Below are 22662 nucleotides of genomic sequence, written 5' to 3' on the forward strand. Positions count from 1 at the left end.
CCATTAGCTAATATTAACATACCGGAGAATCCTACTCAGTCCACAGAAAGACAAATACCAGACCTTTACCTAGACTTAAGGGCAGTGTTTGACAAGAAGAATGCCGATTCTTTGCCTCCACACAGGTCATTTGACTGTAAGATTAAGCTTCTACCCGGCACTATGCCTCCGAGGGGCCATGTATATCCTTTGTCTGTTCAGGAAAACTCGGTTCTAGAGGAGTATATTCGGGAGAATTTAGAAAAGGGATTCATCAGGAGGTCTTCTTCTCCGGCCGGGGCTGGGTTCTTTTTCATTAAGAAGAAGGATGGCACGCTGAGACCTTGTATCGATTACCGAGGCTTGAATAAAATAACTGTCAGAAATGCCTATCCTATCCCACTGATTACCGAGTTATTTGATCGTCTTAAGGGCTCCAAAATCTTCACCAAGTTAGATCTCAGAGGGGCTTACAATTTGGTGAGAATCCAGCAAGGTCACGAGTGGATGACGGCATTCAATACCCGGTATGGCCATTATGAATACACTGTGATGCCATTTGGACTATGCAATGCTCCTGCAGTATTTCAAGATTTGATTAATGAGGTACTTAGGGAGTTTCAGCATGATTGTGTTATCGTTTACCTGGACGACATACTAATACACTCTAAGGAGATTGAGACTCACCATAGACAGGTCAGAAAGGTATTACACAAGCTGCTGCAACATGGTCTATATTGCAAATTGGAGAAGTGCAGTTTTGATCAGTCTCAGGTAGACTTTCTTGGATACGTGATTTCTGGGGAAGGTTTTAAAATGGATCCTGTAAAACTTCAATCTATTTTAGACTGGCCCTTGCCCAAAGGACTCAAGGCTATCCAAAGGTTTATTGGTTTTTCCAACTACTATAGGCGCTTCATTAAAGGATACTCCTCTATCATTGCGCCTATTACCAATATGACCAAACAAGGGGCTGATACTAAGTTCTGGTCTAAGGAGGCTCTGGGTGCTTTCAAGACTCTCAAGGAACTTTTTGCCTCGGCTCCCATTCTAGTCCATCCTGATACGACTCTGCCTTTCTTGCTCGAGGTCGATGCCTCTGAGACAGCAGTTGGGGCTGTTCTGTCTCAAAGGTTAGGGGTGGATAAACCGTTACACCCTTGTGGTTTCTTCTCTAAGAAATTTTCTGGGCCTGAGAGCAGATATGACATCGGGAAAAGGGAACTGTTAGCAGTCATTAAAGCCTTAAAGGAGTGGAGACATTTGTTGGAGGGGACCCTACACCCTATTACGATTTTGACGGACCACAAAAACTTGTCCTATATTGGGGAGGCTAAGCGCTTATCCTCTAGACAAGCTCGTTGGTCCTTATTCCTGACTCACTTCAATTATGTACTGACTTACAGACCTGGTTCTAAAAACTCTAAAGCCGATGCATTATCTCGCCAATATGAACCTTCTACTGTACCTGAACCAGTTCTTTCTTCTATAGTTCCGAAATGCAATATCATTGCTAATACGAATCTCAGGATTCATTCTCCATTATTGGCCGAGATCATTAAGTTGCAACATCTAGCACCTAAACAGACTCCTGCGGGCCGTCATTTCGTTCCTCCTGCTCTTCAACTGGAACTTTTACAGTGTTTACATAATAGCAAGATGGCGGGACATCCTGGTATTCGCAAGACTTACGCGTTGATCTCTAAGGACTTCTGGTGGCCTGCTTTACGGAGGGATATTGAGGAGTTCATCGCTGCATGTGAAGTTTGTACTAAAACCAAACAACCCCATACGCTTCCATGTGGATTCCTGCAACCCTTGGAGGTTCCAGAAAGACCATGGTCCTGTTTGGCCATGGACTTTATTGTCGATCTACCTATCTCTAAAAGACAGACTGTTATCCTCACCGTGGTTGACAGGTTTACTAAGATGGCACACTTCATTCCCCTGCCTAAACTCCCGTCTTCTCCCGAATTGGCAGAGATATTCGCTAAGGAGATTTTTCGCCTACATGGGATACCCTCTCAAATTGTATCGGACAGAGGCTCCCAATTTGTTTCCCGCTTTTGGAGGTCCTTCTGCTCTCAACTTGGTATTAAATTAAACTTTTCTTCTGCCTATCATCCTCAGTCTAACGGAGCTGCTGAACGTACCAACCAGAAAATTGAACAATATTTACGATGCTTTGTTTCTGAACACCAGGATGATTGGGTCGGTTTGATTCCTTGGGCGGAGTTTGCACACAACAATCTCGTTTGCGATTCTACTCATTCAAGCCCCTTCTTCATGAATTATTCTTCCTTCAGATTCTCCTTCCCAGGGGGTACCGTCGGTTGATGTTCATGTTGCCAATTTGAGGAAGTTGTGGGATCAAACTCGACAAATCCTTGTGCACAACTCTATGTTGGTCAAGAAACGCGCTGATAAACGTAGAAGGGCGGCTCCGGTCTTTGTTCCTGGTGATAGGGTATGGCTGAGCACGAGGAACATCCGTTTAAAAGTGCCCTCCATGAAGTTCGCTCCTCGTTATATTGGACCCTACAGGGTGCTGACCCGTATCAATCCAGTTGCGTATCGTTTAGCTCTTCCTAATACCTTACGCATCCCGAACTCGTTTCACGTTTCATTGCTGAAACCACTCATATGTAACAGATTTTCCTCCACAATAGCCCCTCCTCGCTCCGTTCAGGTGGAGGGTCAGGAGGAGTATGAGGTTAACTCTATTATTGATTCTCGAATCTCCCGGGGGAGAGTACAATATCTGGTTGATTGGAAGGGATATGGTCCTGAGGAGAGGAGTTGGGTACCTCAGGAGGATGTTCATGCTCCCCGTCTCCGCAGGGCGTATCACTCTCGCTTCCCATCTCGTCCCGGTTCATTCCGCCCGGTGGGCGTATCTGAGAGGGGGGGGTACTGTCAGGGTACCTGTGGTCTCTACCTCCGAAAGAGGTAGAGACTTAGCTGTTCCTCCATGCAGACGGTCTGATGGCTCCCTTCCCCGCGGTCTATCCGGTCATGCTAGGCCGGCCGCGAGGGAGTGACTGCCTTTTACAGCATCTAGGCAGGAAGTAGTCATCAGGACACTCCCCCGGAACGACCTGTCAGTCAATTGCTGCAGGACCAATCAGGACGCCTCGGAGGCGTGGTTACTGCTCTGAACAGGGTATTTAACAGAGCTTCTTTCATTAGCTCATTGCCCTGTCGTGGTTCTAGCTTGTTCTAGTCACTCAGTGCTTGTGTATTCTATTATCCCTTTTGGTTTTGACCCGGCTTGTTTACCTTACTCTGCTTATCTCTGTTACCCTTGATTCGGCTTGTCTCTCGCTTACCTGTCTTCTGTTACCCTCGACCTCGGCTTGTCTTTGACCATTCTATACTGTACTACTTACGTTAGTCCGGCCATTCTAAGGTCCGGTATACGTATCTGGCTACTGTTTGTACTCTGCGTGTTGGATCCCTGTCCCGATCCTGACACATAGGCCCTATACCCCACATTACTGCCCCTCTACAGTTTCTATATTCCACTATTGCCCCTACCTCCACACAGCCCTATCCCGCAACACAGCCCCTATCCACATTGTTACAGCCCCTATGCCTCATTTTATTGCCCTTCCCCCCTCATCACAGCCCTCTCCCCTTCATTACAGTCCCTACATATCGCAGACTCTTTTCACTGCTACACTACAGCCATTATCTCCCCATCAGAGCCATTATCACCACATCCCAGCCCTATCCCCCCACCACAGCCCCTTTGGGAAGTGTGCACGATATTGATGAGGACACAAAACACTCCTCTCTGGCTTGGCCCCCACTAGTATTGGGCTACTGTGCCTTTAAATGTCCAGGCTAAAATCTTGTCCCAGTCCAGTCCTGGTACCCTGTGTTAAAAGCTGAAATGTTTTTGAATATTACATAGTACATTGTAGAGCACTGTGACAATAGGGTATCAGCCTACCACTGGTTAACTTTTATAAGAGATAGACCGTAATAGCTGCGTTAAAAAGGTAAAATTGAGGCATAAAAGCTTAATGTACGGGATAATTATAACGTCATTATCATTAGTTTCTTAAAAAGCACTTAGTCGTACTCTGACTTCTAAAAGTATATCTACCATAATAATATCCTCCTAAAGCAATTTGTTATATTATTAGACAATAATTTAATCTGGTACATTTAGTGCTAAGCTACAAAAATATGAATAGTTTAATTGCAACCCCTTCCAATTATTTCTAAATATTTAATTTGGAGACTAATCATGGATTTTACTCGTTAGTTAGTAATATGGTTTAATCTTTCCTAGATGCAGTTTGGCTCAGAAAACAATCTTTAGTTTAATGAAGTTGTTTTGTTGTGTAGATCATGCCCCTGAAGTCTCGCTGCTCAATTCTCTTCTATTTAGGAGTTAAATCACTTTTGTTTCTGTCCATGCAGCCCTAGCCACACCTCCACTGGCTGTGACTCACACAGCCTCCAAGATTTTTAAAAATCATTTTTCTCACAGTGTGTTTGTTTTAGAAATTCTTATATTCCTCTCTGTTAATTGAACTTTAATCACCCATGAGGCAGGGAGATCTGGAATTCGCCCATGTGGCATTTTGGCCCAGACTTATTTCATCCATGCAATCATTTGAGGGGAAATTATTTGGACGAACCAAAATGGAGCAAAAATAGACCAATCATTCTATTGCAAAATATTTTTTTCCTGCCATTCACTTTACTAGTTAAAGGGACACTCCAGGCACCCAGACCACTTCTGCTCATTGGAGTGGTCTGGGTGCCAACTCCCACTACCCTTAACCCTGCAAGTGTAATTATTTTTAAACTGCAATAATTACCTTGCAGGGTTAAGTCCTCCCCTAGTGGCTGTCTAGAGCCACTAGAGGGAACTTCCTGCTCTTTAGCACAGGTTTTCTGTGCTAGAGCGTCGCTGGACGTCCTCAAGCTGTGTGAGGACCTCCAGCGTCGCTCTATTCCCCATAGGGAAGCATTGAAATTCATTTTCAATGCTTTCCCATGGGGTGCGCTAATGCGCATGCGCATTAGGTCTCCTCGGCCGGCGGGCGGGATCAGTCTCGCCCAACGGCCGACGTAAGCAGAAGGAAGAGCGGCGGGGGAGGAGGAAGCAGCGACGTGGGACATGTCGCTGCCTCTGGTAAGTCACTGAAGGGGTTTTCACCCCTTCAGCAACTGGGGATTGGGGGGTGGGAGGGAGAGGGACCCTCCAGTGCCAGGAAAATGGATCGTTTTCCTGGCACTGGAGTTTCCCTTTAAGTGAGTCGATGTAACCAATAAAGGGTAAAAGAGGAGCAGTAGTAATACATACATAAATACAATCTATATTTATATATTTATTAAAACGACACTATTGGCACTCAGACCACTCCATCTTATTAAGAGAAACGGCAATGTTTACATTACAAGGTTAAGACTGACTCTAGTGCCTGTCTACAAGACAGCCACTAGGGGCGTTTTCTGCTGTTTCAGAGTTTACCTCTGTGAAATGATGCTCGATGTCCTCACACATTGCATGATGATGTCCAATGTGTAGCGGATGGCCCTGGGCTGTCCTACAAATTTCGTGTGAATACTGTATTCGTATAACCTGCCAGTTTTCTATGTGTTTAAAAGAAATGTATTCCTCTGATTGTTCGGTAGAATCATTCGAATAAAGTAGGGGAATGAAACTACCGAACAACCAGACCCCCCTGTGTGAAGTGTGCCTTCAATTACCCGTGGCAACAATGTTGCAAATGGCTAATTAACGAGCTATGCAGTAGGTCCTTTGTCTCCGGGTGGCCGCCATTCGGCAAACGAACACGTGGTGGTGGCCATTTTGCAAACTCCCGAACAGCGGTGTTTTGCCGTCGAGTGTCTGGAACCCATATCGGACACTCGACTAGGCAAATACCGCTGAGACCTCCAGACTTCCAGTAGTTCGTGTGGAAACTACCGTAGAAAGAACCCCACGAACTAGGGGATTCATTCGAATCCTCCTTAGGCACCCTAACCCAGGCAATTTGTCTTTTTTATTCCCTTGTCTGTGACCGACCACAGGGCCAAAATGCATGGAACTGTTTTCGGATACTTTACCCATGCGGTCGGTCAAATCTTTGCCTGCTCATAACTCCCGAACCCCTGGTCCGATCTGGGTGATTTTTGAGTATGTTGCTCACCCAGATCAGGGTTATCAGGGGATGTGCCATTTAAAGGGGTACCCCTAAGTTTAGGGGTACATCCAGGAACTGGGGGAATCTGAGTACAGTGAAAAGGGGATTATGATGTAAGCTGAGGGGAGGAGAGGTGTGGGAGGTTACTATTCCCAGATTGGGTACTGTACTAATTGTTGCAAACTCCTCCCTTGCATGGGAGCATGCTTTATAAGGCACTGTGGAATAAAGCTTGTCAGTTCTGCTCCTGAAACTGTGTGTCGTCCAGTTATTGGGATTGCTGTTGGGATACTGCTGGATTACTTTTCCTGCTGGAAACCTTGCCTGTGGATTTATAATTGCCTTGTTCCTGAGTCTCACTTGGATTATAAGCGGAGATAACCTGGGGAATATTGTACCTCCGCTACACAATGTCTTTTAGATCCTCAAAGGAAAGTGTTGATTCAATGCTTTCCTATGGGGAAGGCCTAATGCGTGTGCAGCACTTTCCACACATACGCACAAGGTTCCTCTTCACAATGACGGAGGAGGAGGCGGAGACAAACATGTTAATAATCATTTTATTTTATATAGAGCAGATATATGATATGCATTGTGACTATATACATCAAAGCGCTGTCACTTTAATTTAAACACTATTTTCTTTGATTATGTTTTTAGCACATTCATTTTGCATTATATATATATATATATATATATATATATATATATATTCACAAAGCTCTTACAATCGATTAATTAAATACACTTTAGCTTAATTAGCACTAGTACTATTTAATTTATCTTCCGTGTTGGAATTAGTGTAGGACCCACCGATATTGGGGTACCGTAAAGTAATTAGTGTCGGACCCACCGATATTGGGGTACTGTGACTAGTACTATTTAATTTATCTTGTGACTAGTACTATTTAATTTATCTTCCGTGTTGGAATTAGTGTAGGACCCACCGATATTGGGGTACCGTAAAGTAATTAGTGTCGGACCCACCGATATTGGGGTACTGTGACGTAATTAGTGTAGGACCCACCGATATTGGGGTACTGTGATGTAATTAGTGTAGGACCCACCGATATTGGGGTACTGTGACGTAATTAGTGTAGGACCCACCGATATTGGGGTACTGTGACGTAATTAGTGTAGGACCCACCGATATTGGGGTACTGTGACGTAATTAGTGTAGGACCCACCGATATTGGGGTACTGTGATGTAATTTGTGTTGGACCCACCGATATTGGGGTACTGTGACGTAATTAATGTAGGACCCACCGGTATTGGGGTACTGTGATGTAATTAGTGTTGGACCCACCAATATTGGGTTACTGTGATGTAATTGGTGTTGGACCCACCAATATTGGGGTACTGTGACGTAATTACTGTTGGACCCACCAGTATTGGGGTTCTGTGACGTAATTAGTGTAGGACCCACCAATAAGGGGTACTGTGACATAATTAGTGTAGGACCCACCGATATTGGGGTACTGTCAGGGCCGGTGCAAGGATTTTTGGGTACTTAGGCGAAGATGCATTTTTCCTACCCCCCCCTCCTCTAAAATTAACATCTTCACCTATGTGCCTCCTAACCAGCTCCTCCCTCTTCCCCGTCCCTTAGTGTTCCTCTCCCCTCCCCCCTCTTTTCCCTGTCCCTTGGTTTTTCTCTCCCCTCCCCTCTCTGTCCCTTGGTGCACCCCCCACCCTCTTAGCGATCACACTCCCCTTCCTGGTGTGCCTCCTACCTGTCTTGTAGCGTTGCGGAGCAGATCCTCTACAGGAGCTTCAGTTTTCTGTACCTGGCTGGACTGACAGGAAGTGCTCTCTCAGTGAGCACTTCCTGTCAGTCGGGCCGGGTACAGGAAACAGAAGCTCCTGTACTGCGCTCCGCTCCGCCACACTACACTCAGTGGTGTATACACACTAACAGCCACACACACTCAATGACAAACACACAGACGTCACTGACAGACACAGACTCACTGATCTGACACACACTCATTCATTGACAGACACACACTCAATCACAAACATAGTCTCACTGATTTGCAGACACTCACAAACACACACTGATAGACACACTCACACTGACAAAACACACTCATACACTGACAGACACACACATTCATACAATCATTCACAGACACACACACACTCACTCACTCACAAATGCATAAACACACACACACTTACAGACACACACTCACAAACACATACACACAGACACATACACACTCTCACACATACACAGACACACACACTCACAGACAAACACATACACACACTCACACATACACATACTCACACATACACACACACTCACAGACAAACACATACACACACACTCACACATACACAGACACACACATACACAGACACATACACACACTCACACTCACAGACAAACACAGACACACACACTCAGAGACAAACACATACACACACTCACACTCACAGACAAACACATACACAGACACACACACACACTCACAGGCAAACACTTACACACACAGACTCACACATACACACACTCACAGACAAACACATACACAGACACAAACACTCACAAACACATACACAGACACACACTCACAGACAAACACTCACACAGACACTTTCAGACACACACAAATTATTAATAATATCCACCCAGCCTCCCTACCTGGAGAGCTGGCGTGGATCTGTCTCTGGGGTCCAGTGTGGCTTCAGTGCGGCGGGCGGCAGTGTTCTAATGAGAGGCGGCGAGGGAGCTCTAACCTGTCTGCTCTGCTCCCTCGCGGGCTGTCTACTGATGCCGGGATCCGGAATATGACGTCATATTCTGGCTCCCGCAGAATCAGCAAACGAGGGAGCAGAGCAGACAGGTTAGAGCTCCCTCGCCGCCTCTCATTAGAACACTGCCGCCTGCCGGGGGTCCAGAAGGTGACCTGGCAGGAGGGAGCGCTTCCCTCCTGCCGGTCACTGAAATCTGGCGCTCCCAGAGCCGGTGCGCCCTAAGGCGGCCGCCTGTGCCACCTAATGGACGCGCCGGCCCTGAGTACTGTGAAGTAGTGGTGGGCTTAACACAATACGGCCATATTGTGGAACTGAATCCCCAGGTGTGTTTGCCAAGATAGGTGATTTTAAGCCTTGTAAATTTTAAACTGTATTTGTGTGTGTGTGATGTTCCTTAATCTATATTATGTTTTAATTTGGTCATTACGGCAGCACCATTGCAGTGAAATACATGTTCCTGGTGCACATAAAATTTATGAAAAAGTGTAGACTTCAGACAAAATGTCTCAGAGAACACTTGTGAGATATAGAACTGAATTGTCTGTCACTGTAGTATTGAAAATAAAAAATATATTTAATCGGTATACGGAACCATGAACAATATAAAACGAACAAACAAGAAAAAAAGGTGAGTAAAAAATATATATAGGGGGGGCGGAGCCGGCGCCCAAACGAGCTGGACGCGTTTCGGAGCTGCTCTGATACTCAGCCCGAGAAAAAGACTGAAAAGCCCGAAAAACCCTCGCAACCAGACCTCCTCTGGCAGCTGCCTGAGCCCCGACGATATGGGGAAAAAAAGCAAGAAGCTACGACCGGACCCGGGCTCGGGTTCGCAAGATATTGGCACTTACATGCGGAATGCAGCGAGGCCGACACACGCCAAGATGGCGCCCGCGGAGGTTTACCCGCATCTGTCCTCGGACGAGGACAGCAGTACAGCCGACCTCTCTCCCCCACCGAGGCGACGAACGGAGCCACTGGCGGCCACAGCGCTTGGGGACTCTGCCCCCGCAACGAGGGCAGATATCAAAGCCCTGGTTGCGGAGATTCAAGCCATGTTCAAGGCTGACTTGGCGCCAATACGGGAGGAGGTATCCGCACTCACTACCCGCATGCACACTATGGAGGAAAGCATGGCAGGCCACAAGCTTGCCCAGACAGCCACAGATACTGCCATAGGAGCACTGCAGAAACAATATGCCGATCACCAGGCTCAACTAGCCAATTTGGAAGACAAAGCCAGGGCACGCAACCTACGAATAAAAGGCATTCCGGATGCAATAACTGATACAGAACTTCCCCACTACTGCAGGAGGCTCCTTGCCACCCTTCTTATGCCCAAGCACTCCAAACAGATACTAGTGGACTCCTGCTACAGGCTTAATAAAACAACTACTTCAGCCCAGGAGACGCCTAAGGAAGTCCTGCTCAAACTGGTACGTGACGCTGACCGGGGCATTATTATGGGGGCAGTAAGGGGTACTCCCACGGTGCCCTTTGAAGGCGATCAGCTTGCTTTTTACCGAGACTTTTCTAGAAACACCCTGTCCTGGCGGCGCTCTCTTAAGCCCATAACCCAAGTGCTTCAGGAGCAGTCTATTACCTACAAGTGGGGCCCCCGCAGGCTACTTGCCAGCAAGGCAGGGAAGACACACGCTATCTCACACCCTGCTGAAGCCTCAAACTTCCTGCAAGCCCTCGGCCTACCGACAGCACAACCACAGACTACAGCCCACCCAGCCTGGAATGTAGCAGACATCACCCCGTTCGTGCCAAGAGGAAACGCACCCAAGACAACGGCACAGCCACCCTGAACGTTGGGACTGAGTGTCGCCTGTGCACTACCATATGCACGCGCACAAATCCTATAAATGTTGCATATTATTCCCCTTTTCATTTTATCTAAAAGGGATCAAAAGTTGCTTATATGTTTCTATATGGTATTCTATTACTACTATGTTATGTTGCCGACTCCGTAAGCCTTAGATCTAGCTCAGTACCTCAGCACCCTCCCCCCCTAGCGTTATCAAGCGGCGTGCCAGCGCAAAAATAGCAGCCCTCTGGGTGCATAAAGCATAACCCCCGCCCTCAGGTACAGCTTAACAAAAAGAGACCTCACACCCGGCTTCGAGGGCACCCAAGCCCAACTATGAGTGCCTCACTAAAGCTTAATTACCAGGGCGTATTGTACACTGGCCACAAGGCACATAAGGCCCAATATCACCGCCCTACCCAGTCATGAGCTAGAGGACAACTGACAGGGAAACTTGGGTAATCCCGCATATTTAAAAAATAAAATTGTGTAGACTAAGCTAAGTGGCGAAAGTATCCATGTATTGTAAAAATGTTTTACCTGCTGATCACGAATTATGTTATCTTGTTTGCCAATACACGCAAAAATAAAGAATTTAAAAAAAAAAAAAAAAATATATATAAACCCACCCAAAAAACAGGGGGGAGGATAGATAAATAGCTCAGGGAGCAAGGGAGAAGCTTAAATGGACGGTATGTATAATGCTTAAATAGGTGCCTTTGCCGTTGATAGCCTTTGAGAAAGGCGCTCTTTATAGCGCCGAAACGCGTTAGGCAGACTATGACTTTTTAACTCCACAGCACTGTATTCACTTCACATGGTTTGGGGTGTGCTATTGAGGGGGGAAGATTGTTAGCCTGATTGGAGCGTTATGTAGGGAATTGAGAGCTTTTCTTTGTTTAATCGACTATCCTTACTGAGGGTGCACCTCATTACTAGTAGATAGCATTTAGCTACTGTGCAATATTGAGTCAACCTTATCCTCCAGTGTAGCCGTTTTTATTGTGATGCCTCTTCACCTGTAGTTAATATCTCCCCACAGAGGATTGAATCGATCTCAGCATACTGTGGGGGTTTCTTGTCCTACATGCAGGGGCGTATTAGCCGCGAGGCAAACAAGGCATTTGCCTTGGGCGGCATTTTCCAGGGGGCGGCAAAAAACGCCGCCCCCAAATGCCCAAGGCAAATGTCTTGTTAGCCTTGCGGCTAACAGACATGCTGGGCTGGTTGCTGGGCGGCCGGCGAGGGAGCTCTTCCCCTGAGCTCTCTGCTCAGCTCCCTCGCGCGCCGCCCGCAGAGTGAGACTGGGAGCCGGAATATGACGTCATATTGCGGCTCCGCCTCCCAGCCTCATTCTGCGGGCGGCGCGCGAGGGAGCTGAGCAGAGAGCTCAGGGGAAGAGCTCCCTCGCCGGCCGCCCAGCCTGCCCGCCAGTGCCGTCCTGCAGCCACTTGACCACCAGGGAATTGGAGAACCCCCCCACCCCCAGCATTCCCAAAGGTAGGGGGGGGGGAGTAAAAAAAAAAAAAAAATGTGTTAATGTGAGTGTGTGTGTGTGTCTCTGACTGTGTGTGTCTGATAGTGTGTGTGTGTGTGTGTGTGTGTCTGTTAGTGTGTGTGTGTGTGTGTCTGTTAGTGTGTGTGTGTGTGTGTGTCTGTTAGTGTGTGTGTCTGACTGTGTGTGTCTGACTGTGTGTCCGACAGTGTGTGTCTGACTGTGTGTCCGACAGTGTGTGTCTGTTAGTGTGTGTGTGTCCGACTGTGTGTGTTTGTTAGTGTGTGTGTCTCACTGTGTGTGTCTGTTAGTGTGTGTGTCAGACTGTGTGTGTTTGTTAGTGTGTGTGTCTCACTGTGTGTGTCTGTTAGTGTGTGTGTGTCCGACTGTGTGTGTTTGTTAGTGTGTGTGTCTGACTGTGTGTGTTTGTTAGTGTGTGTGTGTGTGTCCGACTGTGTGTGTTTGTTAGTGTGTGTGTCTCACTGTGTGTGTTTGTTAGTGTGTGTGTCTCACTGTGTGTGTCTGTTAGTGTGTGTGTCAGACTGTGTGTGTTTGTTAGTGTGTGTGTCTCACTGTGTGTGTCTGTTAGTGTGTGTGTGTCCGACTGTGTGTGTTTGTTAGTGTGTGTGTCTGACTGTGTGTGTTTGTTAGTGTGTGTGTGTGTGTGTGTCCGACTGTGTGTGTTTGTTAGTGTGTGTGTCCGACTGTGTGTGTTTGTTAGTGTGTGTGTCTCACTGTGTGTGTCTGTTAGTGTGTGTGTGTCCGACTGTGTGTGTTTGTTAGTGTGTGTGTCCGACTGTGTGTGTTTGTTAGTGTGTGTGTGTGTGTCCGACTGTGTGTGTCCGACTGTGTGTGTCTGTTAGCTAGTGTATGCGTATCTGTCAATGAATGTGTGTGTATTTAGAAGGCGGGGCAGGGGGGAAGGGTTGGGTGGGGGTGGCGCGCGTGTGCGCGCGCGGGGGGGGGTGTCTGAGTTTTGTCCTGCCTAGGGCAGCACAAAACCAAGATACACCACTGCCTACATGGGGTTGAAGAGTGACCCTCTATAGAGCCACCGTTTGTGTGCATCTATTTAGGCATTTTTAAGAGCTTTTGCTCTGCTCACAACGACTACCACAACTATGGATGTACCTCATTATTAACAGACAGTATTTAGCTACTTTGTAACCTTGAGTCACTTTATCCTCCAGTATAGCCGTTTTAACTGTGACGAGTATGTCTCCTTACCTTTAGCGTATACCTCCCTACTGAGGATTCATTTGGTCTCAGCATTTTTTTTGGTGGGGTCCCCTATGCTATATGGGTTTTAGGAGCTAGCTTCCAGATAGCCACTGTTCGTGTGCACCTATTTAAGCATTATACATACCGTCCATTTAAGCTTCTCCCTTGCTCCCTGAGCTATTTATCTATCCTCCCCCCTGTTTTTTGGGTGGGTTTATATATATTTTTTACTCACCTTTTTTTCTTGTTTGTTCGTTTTATATTGTTCATGGTTCCGTATACCGATTAAATATATTTTTTATTTTCAATACTACAGTGACAGACAATTCAGTTCTATATCTCACAAGTGTTCTCTGAGACATTTTGTCTGAAGTCTACACTTTTTCCTTTTTTCGTTAAACATTATAAGGGTTATCCCCTTTCGAGATATAAACTGGACACACTGAATCTATCCCTGTTCTAGGGATTTTTTCTTCCTTTTTCTTACATAAAATTTATGACATACAGTAAATGTGAAATTAAATTGTATGTAAAACTTAGTTTTCTAATGAGTATTTAAATAATCTGCTGGTATTTTGGGGAATGCACATTTTAAAGATTGGACCTAAATCTGCAAATGTACTCAAGGGAATTTTTTAACTTGCTGAAAACAATAAACATCAGAATTATATTATGATTATTATTAATATTATTATTATTATTAATATTTATATAGCGCCAGCTTATTCCGCAACACTTCACAATAAAAGGAGAATTTACCAAATGAGACAATAACAAAATGTAACAGGAACCATAGGTGGTTGAGGACCCTGCTCAAACGAGCTTACAGTCTAAAAGCCTATGCAACAAACTGCATTGAAATTGGGAGATTTCCACAGATATGTTTATACACTGCTCTGTGTGTTAATAAAACATAAGGATCTGACGTGTGATTTCTTTTTAAAAAAGGACCTTACATTTGCTAGAGAAATACTGTCAGTTTAATTTACTCTTGTGCGGGAACGGACAAAGTAAACTGATACAAACCGAAGTTCTGCAGAGACAGCCAGAGTAAGGGAAATCACCGATGGAGCTTGCACTCGTGGTAGGTACAGCTTGCGGGCATGCACAGTGCAGTGTTGTGCAATGGTTTCATTAGTATGATTGATTATTACGCTGAGCTTTTAAGGGGAGTTTTGATCTCAGAAATGGGAGCCCAGACAGCAACCCCAGGATAACTGAGCAAAAGTCCCAAATCATGAACATCCTGCCAAATCCTGGACCTTTAAGTAATGCTGCAAATACTTATTTATATATTATTATTATTATTAATATTTATAAAGCGCCAACAAGTTCCGCAGCGCTGTACAATATGTGGACTAATAGACACGTATTTGTAACCAGACAAGTTGAACACACAGGAACAGGGATTGAGGGCCCTGCTCAGTGAGCTTACATACTAGAGGGAGTGGGGTATAGTGACACAGTAACAGAGGGATTGAGGGCCCTGCTCAGTGAGTTTACATACTAGAGGGAGTGGGGTATAGTGACACAGTAACAGAGGGATTGAGGGTCCTGCTCAGTGAGTTTACATGTTAGAGGGAGTGGGGTAATGTGACACAGTAACAGAGGGATTGAGGGCCCTGCTCAGTGAGTTTACATGTTAGAGGGGGTGGGGTATAGTGACACAGTAACAGAGGGATTGAGGGGCCTGCTCAGTGAGTTTACATGTTAGAGGGAGTGGGGTATAGTGACACAGAAACAGAGGGATTGAGGGCCCTGCTCAGTGAGTTTACATGTTAGAGGGGGTGGGGTATAGTGACACAGTAACAGAGGGATTGAGGGCCTGCTCAGTGAGTTTACATGTTAGAGGGGGTGGGGTATAGTGACACAGTAACAGAGGGCTTGAGGCCCTGCTCAGTGAGTTTACATGTTAGAGGGGGTGGGGTATAGTGACACAGTAACAGAGGGATTGAGGGCCCTGCTCAGAGAGTTTACATGTTAGAGGGAGTGGGGTATAGTGACACAGTAACAGAGGGATTGAGGGCCCTGCTCAGTGAGTTTACATGTTAGAGGGGGTGGGGTATAGTGACACAGTAACAGAGGGGATGAGGGGCCTGCTCAGTGAGTTTACATGTTAGAGGGAGTGGGGTATAGTGACACAGTAACAGAGGGATTGAGGGCCCTGCTCAGTGAGCTTACATGTTAGAGGGAGGGGGGTATAGTGACACAGTAACAGAGGGATTGAGGGCCCTGCTCAGTGAGCTTACATGTTAGAGGGGGTGGGGTATAGTGACACAGTAACAGAGGGGATGAGGGGCCTGCTCAGTGAGTTTACATGTTAGAGGGAGTGGGGTATAGTGACACAGTAACAGAGGGCTTGAGGCCCTGCTCAGTGAGTTTACATGTTAGAGGGAGTGGGGTATAGTGACACAGTAACAGAGGGATTGAGGGGCCTGCTCAGTGAGTTTACATGTTAGAGAGAGTGGGGTATAGTGACACAGTAACAGAGGGATTGAGGCCCTGCTCAGTGAGTTTACATGTTAGAGGGGGTGGGGTATAGTGACACAGTAACAGAGGGATTGAGGGCCCTGCTCAGAGAGTTTACATGTTAGAGGGAGTGGGGTATAGTGACACAGTAACAGAGGGATTGAGGGCCCTGCTCAGTGAGTTTACATGTTAGAGGGGGTGGGGTATAGTGACACAGTAACAGAGGGGATGAGGGGCCTGCTCAGTGAGTTTACATGTTAGAGGGAGTGGGGTATAGTGACACAGTAACAGAGGGATTGAGGGCCCTGCTCAGTGAGCTTACATGTTAGAGGGAGGGGGGTATAGTGACACAGTAACAGAGGGATTGAGGGCCCTGCTCAGTGAGCTTACATGTTAGAGGGAGTGGGGTATAGTGACACAGTAACAGAGGGGATGAGGGGCCTGCTCAGTGAGTTTACATGTTAGAGGGAGTGGGGTATAGTGACACAGTAACAGAGGGCTTGAGGCCCTGCTCAGTGAGTTTACATGTTAGAGGGAGTGGGGTATAGTGATACAGTAACATAGGGATTGAGGGGCCTGCTCAGTGAGTTTACATGTTAGAGAGAGTGGGGTATAGTGACACAGTAACAGAGGGATTGAGGGTCCTGCTCAGTGAGTTTACATGTTAGAGGGGGTGGGGTATAGTGACACAGTAACAGAGGGATTGAGGGGCCTGCTCAGTGAGTTTACATGTTAGAGGGAGTGGGGTATAGTGACACAGTAACAGAGGGATTGAGGGCCCTGCTCAGTGAGTTTACATGTTAGAGGGAGTGGGGTATAGTGACACAGTAACAGAGGGATTGAGGGCCCTGCTCAGTGAGTTTACATGCTAGAGGGAGTGGGGTATAGTGACAGTAACAGAGGGATTGAGGGCCTGCTCAGTGAGCTTACATGTTAGAGGGGGTGGGGTATAGTGACACAGTAACAGAGGGATTGAGGGCCCTGCTCAGTGAGCTTACATGTTAGAGGGGGTGGGGTATAGTGACACAGTAACAGAGGGATTGAGGGCCCTGCTCAGAGAGTTTACATGTTAGAGGGAGTGGGGTATAGTGACACAGTAACAGAGGGATTGAGGGCCCTGCTCAGTGAGTTTACATGTTAGAGGGAGTGGGGTATAGTGACACAGTAACAGAGGGATTGAGGGCCTTGCTCAGTGAGTTTACATGTTAGAGGGAGTGGGGTATAGTGACACAGTAACAGAGGGATTGAGGGCCCTGCTCAGTGAGTTTACATGTTAGAGGGAGTGGGGTATAGTGACACAGGAACAGAGGGATTGAGGGCCCTGCTCAGTGAGTTTACATGTTAGAGGGAGTGGGGTATAGTGACACAGGAACAGAGGGATTGAGGGCCCTGCTCAGTGAGTTTACATGTTAGAGGGAGTGGGGTATAGTGACACAGTAACAGAGGGATTGAGGGCCTGCTCAGTGAGTTTACATGTTAGAGGGAGTGGGGTATAGTGACACAGTAACAGAGGGATTGAGGGCCCTGCTCAGAGAGTTTACATGTTAGAGGGAGTGGGGTATAGTGACACAGGAACAGAGGGATTGAGGGCCCTGCTCAGTGAGTTTACATGTTAGAGGGAGTGGGGTATAGTGACACAGTAACAGAGGGATTGAGGGCCTGCTCAGTGAGTTTACATGTTAGAGGGAGTGGGGTATAGTGACACAGTAACAGAGGCATTGAGGCCCTGCTCAGTGAGTTTACATGTTAGAGGGAGCGGGGTATAGTGACACAGTAACAGAGGGATTGAGGGCCCTGCTCAGTGAGTTTACATGTTAGAGGGAGTGGGGTATAGTGACAGTAACAGAGGGATTGAGGGCCCTGCTAAGTGAGTTTACATGCTAGAGGGAGTGGGGTATAGTGACACAGTAACAGAGGGAGTGAGGGCCCTGTTCAGTGAGCTTACATGCTAGAGGGAGTGGGATAAAGTGACACAAAAAGGTAAGGATAGTATTAGACTAGTGACAGTTGCAGAAGAGGAATCAGTTGGGAGCTATTAACAGTTTAATTGATATGCTTTTATGAAGAAGTGGGTTTTCCTGGGCTACCATACGCTCTCAAATTCAACATAACCAATCTGGCAAATTTCAATGTGTATAAACTGAAAACTGTAACATGCTATATTTGACCCTGTACCTTTCCAAAACACCATAAAATCTGAACATAGGGGGTACTGGTTTACTTGTGAGACATCGCTGAATACAAATATGTGAACTTTATTGCAGTAACAGCTAACAGTATTGTGACATTCACAGTTAAAATGCCACGCAGACCTAAAATAATAAAATAAAATTTGTATTTCTCAATTTTGTTTTATCATTTATTCATATTAAAGTATGTTTAATATACAAATATTTGATGTGACATGAAAGCCCGGTTTCTCCTGAACAAAATGATATATCATAAGTGTGGGTGCATTTAATATGAAAGAGGTGAATTGTGCCTGTACAGACATATAGCGCAAATTCAAGGTTTTGTTTTGATCTCAGTCCTTTAAGGGGTTAAAACACGTTTCATTGACCTTAAACAGAAACAATTGCTGACATATTGTATTTGTTTACAAAGTGGGGGCTGGTCTTAAATCTGGATACTATTAAGATGCTCTCTGATTCAAATATTAGACATTGCTGGAAAAGTTTAGGAATCTTGTGTCCACGCAGAAACAAAATGACACCTTATAGAAACACACTGTTTGGCCAAAGATGTTTCAAAGTAAAATGGGAGTAATTTTTAAATAAACACAATTAATATCAAAACTAACATGAATACTATTCCTGCAAATTAACTAACAGCACTATTTGCATTATACAATTTATAAACAAAATAATGCTGGTCTCATAGGATTCATTTAACAGATCACAGATTGCACATACAGTATATGAAATGGAAATATCAGCCAAAGACGCCTCCAGGGCACAAACAATAAGACTTTATATAAATTATAAACAAAACAACTTGACATATTTAAATGGCAACAAAGTGTTATTTTTAAAGAAACCCATTGTAAGTGATATCAAACTTAACATAATTCTACAATATTTACTAAAACACGGATTTCAACAATAAACAATAATTCATATCAACATTATCTGTCTGTCTGTCTGTCTGACATTTTTTGTCTTACATAGGTACATACAATTTGATATAGCTAACAGTGTTAACGATTATTTTCTCTTATTCTAAGCAAGCAGCATTGCAATATGTTTAGTTAATGTGTCACTGGTTTATATACCAATATATACATTAGCTAAAATACATGGTAACAGATACAGTTAGCACAGAGTCAAGGTGATCAGCTCAATAACAATTGAAGTACGGCAATTTGGGGAAGCTGACAGCTTTCATCAGGGCCCGACTGGGACAAAAATTCAGACCAGGCATTTAAAGAGCAGCTCTAGGAGGTCCGAGGTCCGAGAGGGCACCTATTGTGTTATCACCAATGAAATGCACGCCTGCCCAAAGTGGGCATATCTGTTTAATGCCCCTCGGAGTTGCATGGTGTGGGGGAGAAAAGGAGATATAAAGTGTGAACGGGGAAATGAGCTGCTGGTGTGAACAGGGACATGGGCTGCTGGATGTGAGAAGGGATATGAGCTGCTGGTGTGAACAGGGACATGAGCTGCTGGGTGTGAGAAGGGATATGAGCTGCTGGGTGTGAGAAGGGATATGAGCTGCTGGTGTGAACAGGGACATGGGCTGCTGGATGTGAGAAGGGATATGAGCTGCTGGGTGTGAGAAGGGATATGAGCTGCTGGGTGTGAATGGGGACATGGGCTGCTGGGTGAGAGAAGGGGATTTCGCAGGATTATCTAAAACAGCTTGCAAAAGCTGCAGATCTCTTGTCTGGTTCCTTTGCAAGCCCTCCCCTTCTAGCCCCACCCAGACTTTTTGTGTCTGTCCAATCACAGACTTCCCAATGCAGCTCAATGAGAAGTCTTTGCAAGGCAGGTGATGCCTCTTGATTTTAGTTGTACTGAACTAAACAACCAGAAGTAACAGGACCGGCTGTCTGATCGCCATTGGGGATATCAAAGTTAATTTATAAAAGTGCCAATTTCTATTTTGAAAATAGAAAAAGAGAATGCATTGTTAGCAAAAGTGCGTTAGGAGTCTGGAGTCTCCACACTTCCGTTTAATTGTGATCAATGCACCAGTGGAATGTGGTTTTGTATAATTTATACATGTTTTCATGCTAACTAGAGGTTGCTTTAATTCAAGTTATAAGAGAAACAGGTGCGTTACTCACCCCACCCAATGCACAGATAAAATCTAAAAAGTCTCTGTTCCGAAAAGACAGAGACGACAAGCAGTGTGTGCAGATAGATGCCCTCCACCAGGAGCCAGTAGTAATTGGCCGCCACGCAGTATTGCATCATCACGAAGACCAGACGGCAGCTAAGGGATTCCTGGGATGGAGAGAAACACATTTCTTACATATTTTTACACCACAACATCATGCAGACCTTTGTATTTGTGTTACCAATGTATATCAAACATGAATAGTTTTATTGTGTTTTGGAAAACAGTTAGCATATTATTTATTGTGAAAAGGACGCTATATGTCGAATGAGTTGCACAATAATAGAGTTGAAGAGTTGGGGTCTGAATGCATACACCTGATATCCATGTATACGTTGAGAGTGAAGGAGTTAATAACGTCAGAAGAGATGACCAGAGACATACAGAAAGCTGCACTTAGCCGTTCTAGTTTCTGTAACTACAATCAGTTCTCACATTACTAACAAACCTCATTTTCTCTTCCTTTGTTGGTCCAGAAGGTAAACTACGAGTCCCAGGAAGGGGCAGACTTACTGCACCTAATCCAACTTCATCACACTCTCCAGTTACCTGAGTTGACAGCTGGTTTATCTCTGAGATACATTGGGTTACCCCTGGGAGTGGATAAAACAGGGCCTAGATACATTGGGTTACCCCCGGGAGTGGATAAAACAGGGCCTAGATACATTGGGTTACCCCCGGGAGTGGATAAAACAGGGCCTAGATACATTGGGTTACCCCCGGGAGTGGATAAAACAGGGCCTAGATACATTGGGTTACTCCGGGGAGTGGATAAAACAGGGCCTAGATACATTGGGTTACCCCCGGGAGTGGATAAAACAGGGCCTAGATACATTGGGTTACCCCTGGGAGTGGATAAAACAGGGCCTAGATACATTGGGTTACCCCCGGGAGTGGATAAAACAGGGCCTAGATACATTGGGTTACCCCCGGGAGTGGATAAAACAGGGCCTAGATACATTGGGTTACCCCCGGGAGTGGATAAAACAGGGCCTAGATACATTGGGTTACTCCGGGGAGTGGATAAAACAGGGCCTAGATACATTGGGTTACCCCCGGGAGTGGATAAAACAGGGCCTAGATACATTGGGTTACCCCCGGGAGTGGATAAAACAGGGCCTAGATACATTGGGTTACTCCCGGGAGTGGATAAAACAGGGCCTAGATACATTGGGTTACCCCCGGGAGTGGATAAAACAGGGCCTAGATACATTGGGTTACTCCCGGGAGTGGATAAAACAGGGCCTAGATACATTGGGTTACCCCCGGGAGTGGATAAAACAGGGCCTAGATACATTTGGTTACCCCCGGGAGTGGATAAAACAGGGCCTAGATACATTGGGTTACCCCCGGGAGTGGATAAAACAGGTTCTATATACATTGGGTTACTCCCGGGAGTGGATAAAACAGGGCCTAGATACATTGGGTTACCCCCGGGAGTGGATAAAATAAGGCCTAGATACATTGGGTTACTCCGGGGAGTGGATAAAACAGGGCCTAGATACATTGGGTTACCCCCGGGAGTGGATAAAACAGGGCCTAGATACATTGGGTTACTCCCGGGAGTGGATAAAACAGGGCCTAGATACATTGGGTTACCCCCGGGAGTGGATAAAACAGGGCCTAGATACATTGGGTTACTCCGGGGAGTGGATAAAACAGGGCCTAGATACATTGGGTTACCCCCGGGAGTGGATAAAACAGGGCCTAGATACATTGGGTTACTCCCGGGAGTGGATAAAACAGGGCCTAGATACATTGGGTTACTCCCGGGAGTGGATAAAACAGGGCCTAGATACATTGGGTTACCCCCGGGAGTGGATAAAACAGGGCCTAGATACATTGGGTTACCCCCGGGAGTGGATAAAACAGGGCCTAGATACATTGGGTTACTCCCGGGAGTGGATAAAACAGGGCCTAGATACATTGGGTTACCCCCGGGAGTGGATAAAACAGGGCCTAGATACATTGGGTTACCCCCGGGAGTGGATAAAACAGGGCCTAGATACATTGGGTTACCCCCGGGAGTGGATAAAACAGGGCCTAGATACATTGGGTTACTCCCGGGAGTGGATAAAACAGGGCCTAGATACATTGGGTTACCCCCGGGAGTGGATAAAACAGGGCCTAGATACATTTGGTTACCCCCGGGAGTGGATAAAACAGGGCCTAGATACATTGGGTTACCCCCGGGAGTGGATAAAACAGGGCCTAGATACATTGGGTTACCCCCGGGAGTGGATAAAACAGGGCCTAGATACATTGGGTTACCCCCGGGAGTGGATAAAACAGGGCCTAGATACATTGGGTTACCCCCGGGAGTGGATAAAACAGGGCCTAGATACATTGGGTTACCCCCGGGAGTGGATAAAACAGGGCCTAGATACATTGGGTTACCCCCGGGAGTGGATAAAAC

The 22662-nt window shown here is 46.0% G+C and overlaps 1 protein-coding gene across 1 annotated transcript in view; it reads right to left on the minus strand.

The window, feature by feature from the left end:
• Positions 1-22662, minus strand: part of GLP1R (glucagon like peptide 1 receptor) — a 451384-nt gene that overhangs the window by 84471 nt on the left and 344251 nt on the right. Inside the window, exon 7 of the mRNA XM_063441557.1 lies at positions 20194-20353. Within this exon, the coding sequence (XP_063297627.1) occupies positions 20194-20353 (160 nt within the window). The remainder of the gene's footprint in view (positions 1-20193; positions 20354-22662) is intronic.

The sequence above is a fragment of the Pelobates fuscus genome, chromosome 2 (assembly GCF_036172605.1).
Source record: "Pelobates fuscus isolate aPelFus1 chromosome 2, aPelFus1.pri, whole genome shotgun sequence".
In the NCBI taxonomy this organism is placed as follows: Eukaryota; Metazoa; Chordata; class Amphibia; order Anura; family Pelobatidae; genus Pelobates; species Pelobates fuscus.